The 13103-nt window shown below is 41.5% G+C and overlaps 1 protein-coding gene across 1 annotated transcript in view; it reads right to left on the bottom strand.

Moving 5' to 3' along the window:
• Window positions 1-9856: 9856 nt before the first annotated feature.
• Window positions 9857-13103, bottom strand: part of LOC103205789 (polyadenylate-binding protein 2) — a 15810-nt gene continuing 12563 nt past the window's right edge. Inside the window, exons 3-8 of the mRNA XM_042782347.1 lie at window positions 12757-12871; window positions 11977-12044; window positions 11554-11660; window positions 11038-11125; window positions 10791-10942; window positions 9857-9896 (exon numbers count right to left, since the gene is read on the bottom strand). Coding sequence (XP_042638281.1) covers window positions 9857-9896; window positions 10791-10942; window positions 11038-11125; window positions 11554-11660; window positions 11977-12044; window positions 12757-12871 — 570 coding nt within the window. The remainder of the gene's footprint in view (window positions 9897-10790; window positions 10943-11037; window positions 11126-11553; window positions 11661-11976; window positions 12045-12756; window positions 12872-13103) is intronic.

Raw genomic sequence — 13103 nt, 5'->3', positions numbered from 1 at the left:
ATTGAGAGACTGAATTGTTGGTTGTTAGTTTTTCTGATAGTTGGAGCTGTGTGTCAACTTGGTTGGACCACAATTCTGTGTGGTTTAAGCAGTTGTGATGTGGTTATTCCCATGATGGGATCAGATGAATATGTTTTGGGCAGCCAATCCGCTGAAAGGGAGTTTCCCTAGGGGTGTGGCCTGCTTCCAGTATATTTATGGACAATTTGGGAAAAGAGACATTCTTCTCTAGATCAGGATTCTGTTGTGCTGCCTACAACTGTCTGTGAATGAACAATCCACCATTCGGCCTGGAGATCTTGGATTCATCATTCGTTGGAGTCAACAGCCAGTATATTGCCTGCCAACCTTGAGCGCCTCAGCGCCTGCAGCTGCACATTTGATCCAGCTTGACTTGCCAGCTTCTGTAAGTGTATGAGCCATTTTCCTAAGATAAATTTCTCTCTCCGTATATATATAAGCTTTACTGGTTTTGTTTCTCTACAGAACCCAGTCTAAGAGTTTTGCATGTTGTTGTTATCTGCTGTCGAGTTGACCCCGACTCATAGCGACCCCTCCTTGGGTTTCCAAGGCAGTAGCACTATGGAAGTAGATTGCCCAACCTTCCTTCTGAGGAGTGGCTGGTGGGTTTGAACCACCAGCCTTCTGGTTAGCAGTCAAGTGCCTTAGGTGCTATGCTACCAGAACTCCTTACAGTTTTGCATAGATGCCCTTTATGTTAAGGAATGTCCCTTCTATTCCTATTTTGCTGAGAGTTTTGATCAGGAATGGTTGTTGGATTTTATCAAATGCCTTTTCTGCATCGATACGATCATGTGGCTCTTCTCGTTTTATTTACGTGGTGAATGACACTGATTGTTTTTCTAATGTTGAACCATCCCTGCATACCTGATATGAACCCCACTGGGTCAGAAATGAATGATTTTCTTGATATGTTGTTAGTCTATTGGCTAGGATTTTGTTGATTTTTGCATCTATATTCATGAGAGATATTGGTCTGCAGTTTTCCTTTTGAGTGATATCTTTGCTTGGTTTTGGTATCAAGGTTATGCTTGCTTCATAAAATGAGTTAGGGAGGATTCTATCCTTTTTTATGTTTTGTAATAGATTGAGAAGGATTGGTATCAGTTTTTCACTGAATGTTTGGTAGAATTCTCTGGTGAAACCGTCTGGGCCAGGACTTTTTTACTTGGTAATTTTTTGATGACCTGGTTCAATTTCTTCTTTTGTGATGGACTTGTTCAACTTTTCCACATTTGTGTTAGTTTAGGTAAGTCGTGTGTTTCTAGAATTCTGTTAACTTCTTCCAGATTTTCAAATTTTTTGGATTACAGTTCTTCATAGTATCCTGATATTATCCTTTTTATTTCAGTTGGCTCTGCTGTGATATCACCCATTTTGTTTCTTATTTGTGTTATTTGTATTCTTTCCCTCTTTTCCTTTGTTAAATTTGCCAGTGGTTTGTCAATTTTATCGATCTTTTCAAAAAACCAACTTTTGGTCTTACTCATTTTTTCTATTGCCCTTCTATTTTCTATTTCATTGATTTCTAGAATAGCAGTGTTCTTAATGCATGCTAGGCAGAAAATACTTCTAAACATCAGGAGAGAAAGCTTTACTCCCTCTATATCTAAAGTTTAGAAGGTATCCCAGGAACTTGAAGGAAACAGTTTTCAGGCAAATAAGAGAAATTACTACTTTGCTTGGAGAAATTATACTCATTAAAACATGAGTAGATTTTAGAAACATTTTAGTTGGATTCATAATGAACCAGCCATATGGATTATCAAAGGAAAAATTCAAAGTACAAATGGGGTACATTTCTAACCTTAAAAAAAAATCTTATCAAGTGGCATAAAGGCCACTCTCATACCTTCCTGTTCAGTCCACCTAGCCTGGCCACCACATAACGAACTTTTTAGTGATTATCCATGTACTGTTGCTGTCTCAGATCTGGGAAAAGGGGCATGGTTCTCACCTGCAAGAGCTCAGTCTGGGTTAAGACTGTGAGACAAATAGCAATCCTGTATGTTAAGTGCAGAGAAATGTAAACAGTGCAGCTCTGAGGAGAGAGGAAGTCACTCTATTGAAGGCAGTGAAGAAAGCTTTTTAGATATTTGGACTGAACTTTAAAGGAAAGTCTTGAGTTTGCCAGGGACAGAAAGACGAAGGAAATAGTGCATAGCCAGAGGCAGGAGAGAACATGGTATATGGTTGGAGGTCAACAAGTTTTCATTTTAAGCATCCATAGGATAAAGTGCATCTACAAAAAGTCCACAGCTAACATTAGCATTGAAAAACGGATGTTTTCCCTCCAAGATCGGAAACGAGGTACAGATATCCAATCTCACCACTTCTATTCAACACTGCATTGGAGGCTGTAGCCAGGGAAATTAGGGAAAAAAAATGAAATAAAAGACACCCAGATTGGAAAGGAAGAAATAAAACCATGTCTATTTGCAGATAACATGATCTTTTATATGGAAAAATCCTAAGGAATCCACAAAATAATTTAAAAAAGAGAATAAACAAGTTCAGCAAGTTTACTGAACTCATAACCAAACTTGCAGTATACAAGATCCTTACATAAAAATCAATTTTATTTCTGTACACTAGCAATGAACAATCTCAACACTAAACTATAAGAACAATTCCGTTTATAAGAGCATAAAGAAGAGTAAAATACTTCACAATAAATTTAGCAACAGAACTGCAAGATTTGTATACAGTAAAAACTATAAAATACCTCTGAAAGAAATTAAAGATTGAAATAAAAGAAAAGACATCCTGTGTTCATGAATTGGAAGACTTAACTATTGTTAAGATGGTAATACTGCCCAAACTGATCTATAGCTTCAAAAACGGTCAATCCCCATCAAAATGGAAGCTGGCTTTTTGCAGAAATTGACAAGCTGATCTTAAAATTCCTAGAGAGCAGCAACTCACTGCCATCAAGTCGATTCTGACTCATAGCGACCCCCACTGGGTTTCCAAGGCTGTAAACCTTTATGGACGTGTACTGCCTCATCTTCCTCTCTCAGAGCAGCTGGTAGGTTTGAACCACCACCTTCTGATTAGCAGCCAAATGTCTTGTCCACTATATCACCAGAGCTCCTTATGGAGATGCAAAGGACCCAGAAGAGGTAAAGTAATTTTGAAAAAGAACAAAGTTGTAGACTATGGCCCCTAGTTACCCTTCAGGCCTGATACTGAACTCACTCCTGTGGCTTCTAGTCAAACAACAGACAGGAATATAGGGTGAACATTTACACCAGGTAGATATACTCCTTAGAGGGATAAATCATGGGAGAACAGAAGGACAGTATTTTGCACAGGGAGATAGCTCAGAAAGGCAGGAATGCATAGGAAAAGAACACAGGGAAGAGGTAACTACAGAGAGTGGAAAGAGAGCTATTACATTGTGGGGATTGCAGTCAATGTCTTGAAACAAAATATATCTGAACTGATGTATGGAAAATGTGCTTTGTAAACTTTCACCCAAATCACAATAAAAATAATAATAATAAAAAAAAGCCAGAGGACTCACAATCCCCAATTTCAAAACTTATTACACAAATTAATCAAGATAGTGTGGTACTGGCATAAGGATGGACATATAGATCAGTGAGATAGAATTGAAAGTCTACATATAAACCCATATATTTATAGTCAATTGATTTTTGATAAAGGCCAAGACAATTCAATGGGGAAAGAAGAGCCGAGTCTTTTCAACAAATCATGCTGGGGCAACTGGATACCCACGTGCGAAAGAATGATGTTAGATCCCTACTTCATCCTACACATAAAAATTAACTCAAAATGGATCAAAGACCTAAGTATAGAAACTAAAATTATAAAATCCTTAGAAGTGTAAATCTTTGTGACCTTAAATTAGGCAGTACTTTCTGAGATATTACCAAAGGCAGAAGCAACCATAGAAAAAATAAATTGGACTTTATCAAAATTAAAATCTTTGTCCTTCAAAAAATACCATCAAGCAAATGAAAAGACAATTCACACACCCACCTGCAGATATGCAAGTATGGCTGTGGATATTTCTATACACATAATTGTATGTGCCGCATGTATTTAATGTAGACAATAGAGCACACAAGGTGCACATCATACAAGCTTCTTAGATATAATCAAATACCTTGCAGGATGAAGTTCCTAGGCTCAAAGGTGAAGGACCATAGATTCAAGGGACATCTACATCTATTGGCACAATATAGTTCATAAAGACAGTTCTGTATCCTACTTTGGTGAGTAGCGTCTGGGGTCTTAAAAGCTTGCAGGTGGATATCCAAGATACAACAATTGGTCTCTTCCCATATGGAACAAAGCAGAGTGAAGAAAACAAAGACTCAAAGGAGCAGCTAGTCCAAAGGAATGACAGACCACATGAACCAGAGCCTACAGGACCCCAAAACCAGAACTAGACAGTGTCTGGCTACCACTATTGACCACTGACTGGGATAATAACAGTGAGGGTCCCAGAGAGAGAAAAAAAAAAAATAGAATAAAAAATCAAATTCACAAAAAGGACCAGACTTACTGGTCTGACAGAGACTGGTGGGGTTCCTTCAGATCAGACCCTTCGGATCTGGAACTGATGCCATTCCTGGGACCACCCTTCAGCCAAACAATACACAGGCCCATAAAACAAACAATAACATCCGAGAGGAATGTGTTCCTTAGAACAAACAGTCCTACGTGATCCAAAGCACAACGTTTACCTCAAAGATGAGAAGATAGGAAGGGGTAGAAAATCTAGAGGAAAGGAAATGGGGAGAGTGCTGTTAAGACATCCCACAGAATGAGAAGTAGTAATTGTAAATTATGTATCTGGTAAGGGTGTAGTATTCAGAATATACAAGTTGTTTGTGGTGCAAGAAATCAGTACAGTTTGGTTCCTCTACCATGGTCTTTGTGACTCCCACCAGGTGACTGGGTAAGACTATGCCAATGTCAGGTGCTTTTGGCCCACCAAGGGGTTTGGATAGCTTGCTAATAATATACACTAGGTACATGGCACCCCTGTGGGTGGGACTGTACAAATAAGGTATATGGAATCTTAACGCAGGAATAGGTCAGTTTTGCCATCTCGCTAGCCTTGAAATGAGCCATTCCAGAGGCAGAAAGGAGGATCTCACTACCATCAAAGAGAAGGAGCCAGGAGTGAAGCAAGTCCTTTGGACCTAAGATCCCTGTGCTGAAACTCCTCAACCCTGGAGACAGAGGGAGGCACTGCTGAGACAGCCAAAAGATACTGGAGACAGTGAGAGATGGCAGGAAATAGTGGCAGAAAAACTGCAGCAGCAGAGGAAGCAGATCCAAGAAACCAGCATGAGACAGAGTGGTAGGCTTCTTGGCCCATGGAGCAAGAAAGCTGAGTGGCAGGCTTGCTAGTAGAGTGGGGTGCTTCTCTGGCACCTATCCGCAGAGCTGAAAGAGTGTTATAATACTTGCTTGAGCTGTGAAAAAGCCAGGCCGAGGGGCCAAGAGCCAAAGAGAGGTATGCCTATGGGCATGGCTAAGGGGACACTGTCCTGATCGACTAATTGTATCCTGAGTGTTCCTAAACCTGAATTGTAACCTGTTACTTCCCTAATAAACCCCTTAATTGTATTTTCTGTGCATTCTATGTGGCCATTGCAACCAATGATCAAACCCAACAGAAAAGTGGAGAGTGCCACAGGAAGGACGACTGGTGTCAAAATTGGTAAAAACATTGGAGGGTGGTGGCATGTCTGACTTCTTCCTCATAGGAATCAACCTTGGGCTGTGGACGCTGATAGTGATTCTCTTTCCCTCATAAAGTGAGAGGAAGTCAGATGATGCCTCCCCAACATTTTTTGCAACAAAGAATTCATAACGCAAGAATAAAAAGACAAATAACCCAATTGAAAAATGGGCAAAAGATTTGAATAGACATTTCTCCACATAAATAAATGGTTGGTAAGTACATGAAAAGATGCTCAAATCATTACTTGTGATTTGAAATGCAAGTCTAAAGCATGACCAGATACCATTTCACACTCTCAAAAAAATCAAACCAAACTCACTACCGTTGAGTCGGTCCCAACTCATAGCGACCCCTCTTTGGGTTTCCGAGGCATTATCTCTACGGAAGTAGATTGCCCAGTCTTCCTTCTGAGGAGTGGCTGATGGATGAACTAACAGCCTTCTGGTTAGCAGTCAAATGCCTTAGGCACTATGCTACCACAGCTCCTTCACACCCTCTAAGGTGGCTGTAATTAAAAAAAAAAAAAAAACGATGGACAATAACTATTGAGGAAGATGTGGAGAAACTGGAAACCTCAGCCATTGTTGGTGGGAACTGTGTGGCTGCTTTGAAAATCACACTCCAGAAGTTCCTCAAAAGATTAAAAATAGTTACATGTAAAAGGACATGGGGGCGGTATCTTCTGATGTCAAAGGGAGAATCACCATCAGCAACATCAGCCAAGACTGAGTGCCATGAGGTAGAGGTTCAACATGCCACCATCCTCTAACTTTTTTGCCAATTCTGACACTAATTGTCCATCCCCTGACACTCTACTTCTCTGCTGGGTTTGATAATTCGTTACAATGGCCACACAAAACTCACAAATGATACTCATGATAATAGGGTTTTTTTAGGGAAGTAACAGGTTACAATCCAGAATCAGAGAACTCAGGGTACAATTCTTCAATCAGGACAGTTTCTTCTCAGCCATGCCACAGGCACGCATCTCTCTGGCCTCAGCCTCTACCCTGTTTGGGCCACTGTTACCAAGCTTTAGTTTTGCTAACATGTGCCCAAATAGATGCCCACCCCATCTGCGACACTCAGTTTTCTCACTTTGTGGGCCAGCAAGCTCATCACTTTCTCGTGCTGGTCTCTCGATTCTGCTGCCTCTGCTGATGCCATCTCTCTGCCATCCAATGCAGGGATCTGGGGCCTAAAGATGTGCTCCATTCCTACTGCTTCTTCCTTCTTGATGGTAGTGATATTCCCCCACTTTCCACCTCTAGAATGGCTCATTTTAAGCCGTGGGATGATAAAACTAACCAATCCCCATGTTAAGAGTTCTGTATACCTTATTTGCATGGTCCCACTCCAAGGGTGTCATGTACCTTATTTACATTATTAACAAGCTGTCTAATTTCCTTGGTGGGCTGCAAGCACCTTACATTTGCATAGTTCCATCCATCTGGTGGAAAGCACAAAGACCCTGGCTAAAAAAGCCGTATTAAGTTATTCACTGCACCACACCATATGTACATACCCAAAAGAAACGGAAACATGTTCATATAAAAACTTGCATAGATATGTTCATAGCAACAGTATTCCTTAATAGCCACAAAGTGGTAACCACCTAAATATCCAAGAAAGCCTTCATAGTTGCAATACTTGGTTTAGCCCTTGAAAGATGAGCATGATAGAGAAGTTGAGGGTGGGCATAGCAGCCTGGAAGCCTAAGCAATGCATTTAAATCAAACTCAACTGAAATGCACAATACATTGGATGTAGAGCAGGGTATAGCAGGGAAATTTAAATAGGATCAAATGGGAAAGGCCTTACTTAGTTCCACACTTGGGTTTACTTTGTATTCACTGGTTGGTAGCCTAAGAGGCATACTGAAAATGTTAACAGTTCAGAGGCAGACATCTGACAGGACCTCACTGCAGTGAAAACGGAGTTATTCAAGCAGAAATTGCGAGAATGAACAAGGTATTTAGTGACTAGGATTGATGGAACATGAAAATTGAGACCAGAGAAGGATCAAAAAACATTTACCCTCCAAGATCTAACACATTTCTAAAGCTTTTAAGAGACAGCCACTTTGTGCCCCCTGGTGGATGACACCATCCCTGTACTAGCTGCATCAAGCCATTTTATAGTACTTCATTCTCCTAGTAAAAAGTTAATACTCAGGGGTGGGCAGGTGACAAAAAAGTTAATACGGAGTACACTACCCAGTCTCTTGCTCATCAGCTTTTGCAGAAGTCTCCACAATCAGATTATCAGGCAAGGCACTATTCTAGGAATAGCTGAATCTAATTAGGAGAAAAACGTACCTCAAATGCCTACACACACGAGTCAGTATAATGACTGAATGCTAAAGTGTAAGTGGTAGTGAACACTACCCTAGAATTCAGAATACAATGTAATTTGGGAAGTAGGTTGAGGATTCTTCAATACAGGACAAAGCCATTTCTTTACTGTCTCAAGATTTTTGATGAAAAAGGCACCCAAGGTCAGAGTAATCATAAACATCACATCATAGGAACAGAAGGGAGTGAATACCAACTAGGCAGAGGTTGAAACACTCAGACAATGGAGAACTAGATTTAAAACTCCTGTGGATAATGGAGAGTCAATGAAATAAAATCTGACAATATCAAATGCACAACAGAAAATGGAAGGATACTAAGTACTAAAACAAAGTAAGCCAGATGTAAAGTCCTAATGGAATACTAGCAGATGAACAAAACTCAGCTGAACACATTGCTTGGTCATCACCTGGCTGAAGAGAAGACAACATAAACTTTGCATCTGTCTCATAAGCTCCATTAAAAAAAAAAAAAGCACTTTCATTCCTCTAACTCACCTTATAGTAGGGAAGACAAAGCTACTCAGATCCCAATCTAAGCATCTAGTGCTAGTGTGGATAATTCATTTGCAGTTTATCAGGATACACACACAAGTGCTCTTAGGTCATTCTCATCTGGCCATTTCATTATTTTTCCAGGCTTAATTTACCTCTCAAATGCCAATCTGGGCAGCATGTTATCCAGAAAATCCATCATTCATGACTAAACACAATGTTCCTGGCTAGCTGTAATTTAACTCCTCCTCAACTCACAAGTGGGAACTTCCCTTCCATAACACCAGTACTTCCAAAGTAGGATTAACAGCCATCTGAGATTTAAGAGAGAACAGTAGATAAATGATCCTTACACCCAAAAGACCGAACAATTTTTATTTTCAAAAACAACTTTATTCATGACACATATTTTTTTTTTTTTTAAAAAACTCCCACCCCCCTGGAAATAAGCTAAAAAAATAAACAAAATCCACCTCCCACCTCCCTGTTCCCACTTCCTCCCGTTCCCTCCAAATAAAAGGGAAAAAAAAGGCAAAGGAAAACAAAACCAAAAAAAAAACCTGAAAAACAAAAAACATCCCAAACCCCGAAACAAGGTAGTGCATTTCCCCAGGGGGAAGGGGAATTTACACTGGAGCCGCTGGGAGCGGAACGGAGATCTTCCGGCTACAGAAACCTGCAAAGAAAGACACTCAAAACAGAAAAAGAAACACAAAAGGAAACAAAATAGATCACCAGGCAAATCTGGAGGGGCAGGGAGTCAGAAAAGAGGGGTGGGGTGGGTGGCAGACCTGGTAGGACAGGAAGCAGGCAGGAGGGGGCTATGAAAGGCAGGGAAGAGATGGAGGGAAGGTAACAAGCAGAACAGTTTGGTGTCCTTCCAGAGCCCTGGGTAAAAAAAATCCCTCCTACCACCCATACCCACCTACCCTTGAGCAGCCCCCCAAAGGGGTGAAGTGGGACAGGGAAACATAGGGAGCAGCTTGCGCAGTTGAGACGTGTCCATGACGAATCCCAAGAGTGAATGAGCACCCCCTGCCCCACTCCCCGGGCCTTCCCCTACTCCCCAAAGCAGGTCCCTCCTCAGCAGTTAGTTATGGGATTCTCCCCCCTTCCACAGTATATCTTTTTTTTAAAAAATATTTTTTTTTTTCCATCAAGGTCATCTTCTGTTTTTCTTTTTTTTTTTTTTATTTTTTTTTTTTTTTTTTTTCCTTCTTTCCTTTTTTTCCTCTCTCTCCTCCTAATACACACTTTTTTTTTTAGTAAGGGGAATACCATGATGTCGCTCTAGCCCGGCCCCTGGAAGAAAGAAGGAGAGTTAGGTGTTAACATGTTCACAGGCTATTTTAGTCAAGCCCCTCCCCATGGACCCCTACCCCAGTTACTGTGAAGGGAAGGGGAAAAGAAGTTTTCAAGCTCCTAAAATGCACCCCATAATCCCCAAAACAGATACACTTGAAAGTGGGCAGGGGATTGGAAGCATACTTTGGTAAACAATGGTAATAAAAAAATGCACACAAGATATAGGGTAAAAAAAGAGGACCCACTGCTTATTCAGTTTCTAGTTCATAGCTCTTAAACCCTAGGCCCTCACCAACAGATCTCCGTAACTTCTGGAAACAGATTGGCTGATTTTATGAAAACAAAAGCTGTATGTCTAACCCACCTAATCCAATGCAAAAAGACCAAAGTAAAGCAGAAACATGGGCTATACCCAGTGAGAACATTAATCTTACGAAAGACTGGCTCAGCTGAAGAGTTAAGTATCTCAATATTCTCCCACATGGCTGCTGGGGAGGATAGTAGTCTTCCAAGAGAGGTTCAAACTTCAACCCCTCCCTAACTGAGAAAAGTAATAAAATGTCCAAGTAGTACTCTCGGCAGGCCCTCTTCTTTCTGGCCTTCCATGTAAACACCCTCACTGCTTCTATTCCCAAGGGGTGGTGGTGGCTGGGGAGGAAGCATCTCTCAGAACAGACTGGAGAGAATCCAGCCCTTATCACCAATTTCTGGTCCAGAAAAGATGACGAGACTGGCCTCCTGGCCTGGCCTCCAACTACCTTCCTCACCCTGCACAGGCAGGAGACCAAGTCCCTGGAGACCAAGGTGGGGGGGGGAGTTCCTCAGATGGAGAGAAAGACGCATACAGGGCTCATGGGAGGCGGGGGAGAGGAGCAGCCCATCTATCCTGACCTGTAGACACGACCCCGGGGCCTGCTGTTGAATCCACTGTAGAATCGAGAGCGGGAACTGTTGTAGTTGGTGGTCCGGGCACGGTAGCGCGCTCGTGGGAAACCTCGGTCTGTTGTGCTGATGCCTGGTCTGTTGGTTCGTTTTGGGATCACCTGGGAATGAGGGACATACAATAGAAAGCCTTAGAGCAACCTGCAGAGTTTACATAAAATTGTAAAACCACAAAAGCAATGGGCATGGTGCTTACCTTGATTTGTCTTCCTCTAAAAAGGGACTCATCTAAGGCCAAGGAGGTCCTCACTGACTCCTTGTCTGAAAACTCTATATATGCAAACCTGAAAAAGAGGTAATTATCACTTTACCCATCTGAGATTGCAAATAGCTCATAGGTCAAATTCAACTTGCAAATATAACTTGTTAGGCAATGTATTTATATTCATAATTTCTCAAAAATATTTTAAATACAGTATTTTAATCAAAATTTCTAGGAAAACTATAAAATAGGATACTAAGGGGGAATTCAACCAGCTAGAACTAGAAGATGTCTGTCTTCTTCCAGTTCATGAATCTACCTATACTTGGCCCACTTCATCTTTGTTAACTGTCTGGCCCCTAAATGGATTTATGTGCTATGGGATATTTATCAGTATCAATCCCATATCTTAATAGCAAGTGACTTACTATTTACAATTTATTTACAATTAAAAACAATCTATTTTTCAACTACGTAAAATGTGATCTTAACTTACTCCCCTCTACTTACCCTTTGGGATGGCCACTGAATTTGTCACAGAGTATTGTAACACGATTGACTGAACCACAGCCATGAAAGTGCGCTTCCAGCTCTTCTGCTGTCGCACCATAGTCCACCTGATTTGGGGAGGGGGGTAGATTTCACAGATACTCCAACTCCTATCTCAACAGGTTCCCTGCCTAGCCTTGGGTTAGGCTATCATATACATAAAGACCCATCGAATCTGGTTCTCTAAGGAACTAATTTTTTCCTTCTAACCTTAGAGCATCTGTTAATCAGTCTATCACTTTTTACGTTCTCCCAAACCCCCATCCCACTCCCCACAAACCCATCACCTGTCTGGGAGATATCCCCTTCAAAAGTCTCCTAGTAGGTATATCCCCAAGATAAGAGCTTCTCCCCCACCTCCTAAACCCCAAACAGGGCACATACATTGCCAACATAAATAGAACGGGCATCAGCCTCCATCTTCTCCTCAATGGACATGATCACTGGGCCAGCTTTGAGAAAAAAAACAATTAAGAAATGTTTCTTTTTTACTTGACCAACATACAAGCTCCATTCCTACACCACCTCTAGAATGGAAGCTCAATGAAAGCAGATTTTGATCTTTTCTGTTCCCTGCTATACTCATTACGCAGAATAGTGCCTAGTACATAGTAGGTGTAACCAAATTAAGGAATAATTTGACAAATCAAGCAATAAATTACTACAATCTTAAGAACATCACAAGAAGTCCTGGCCCCTAAATCAACAGCCTACTGAATTGCTTGAGTTTAAAGATCTTGAAAACCGAACAAAATTAAGTGGGCTGAGACTACATTGCTACACTACAAAGGAGAAGCCCCCAATAGCTGAGCACTCTTAAAATTCTTATTAACTAAAAGAAATAACTGAAAGTAGAAACATTATAAGACTTGAAGGTCAAATGCCAGCTAGCAACCTCATCAAAGAAATACAGAGATAGACTAAGAACAAAGAGCAACACATTTATAACATGGACAAAGAGAAGTACAAAACTACCATCATCAAAACATGGGTTGTCTCACAAAGGTCAGGAGAACACACAATAGAGTATGACCTCGGTACCAGCCCAGTAATTCCTGAGACAGCACCTCCAATGTCCCGGCACCTAATCCCACAGTATTCTTACTTCCCGCAATCCTTCCAATGCGAGCACCCGAGGTCCGCGTGCAACCGCCAGTTACTCACCATTGCCTGGAGGTGGGCTCATATTCATCTGCTTCTCTACCTCATTCTGCAGCTCTTTTAGCTTTTCAGCTTCTTCCTCCATCTCCCTGACTCGAGCTTTGATCGCTTCCAGCTCCTACAATGAGTAGTGAGAGAAAAGGAGAAGAGCTTAAGAACCAAGGCAGGGGCTTGGAAGACAGGCTCTCGGAACGCGTGCGGCCCGTCATTTCCCTCGCCACACGCAGGGATCGTGATGAAAAGAAACGCAAGCTACCTTCCCTAGAACACCACTAGGCACCCATGACACCCCAAACAACCTGGCCGGGCCCCTTCTGGCGGTCTAGGTTCCGTCCCCGGTCCGGCCCTAG

The sequence above is a fragment of the Orycteropus afer genome, unplaced genomic scaffold, assembly GCF_000298275.1.
Source record: "Orycteropus afer afer isolate SDZICR_OR568_19922 unplaced genomic scaffold, OryAfe1.0 scaffold00292, whole genome shotgun sequence".
Taxonomy (NCBI): domain Eukaryota; kingdom Metazoa; phylum Chordata; class Mammalia; order Tubulidentata; family Orycteropodidae; genus Orycteropus; species Orycteropus afer.
This window is presented reverse-complemented; position numbering and strand designations above follow the sequence as displayed.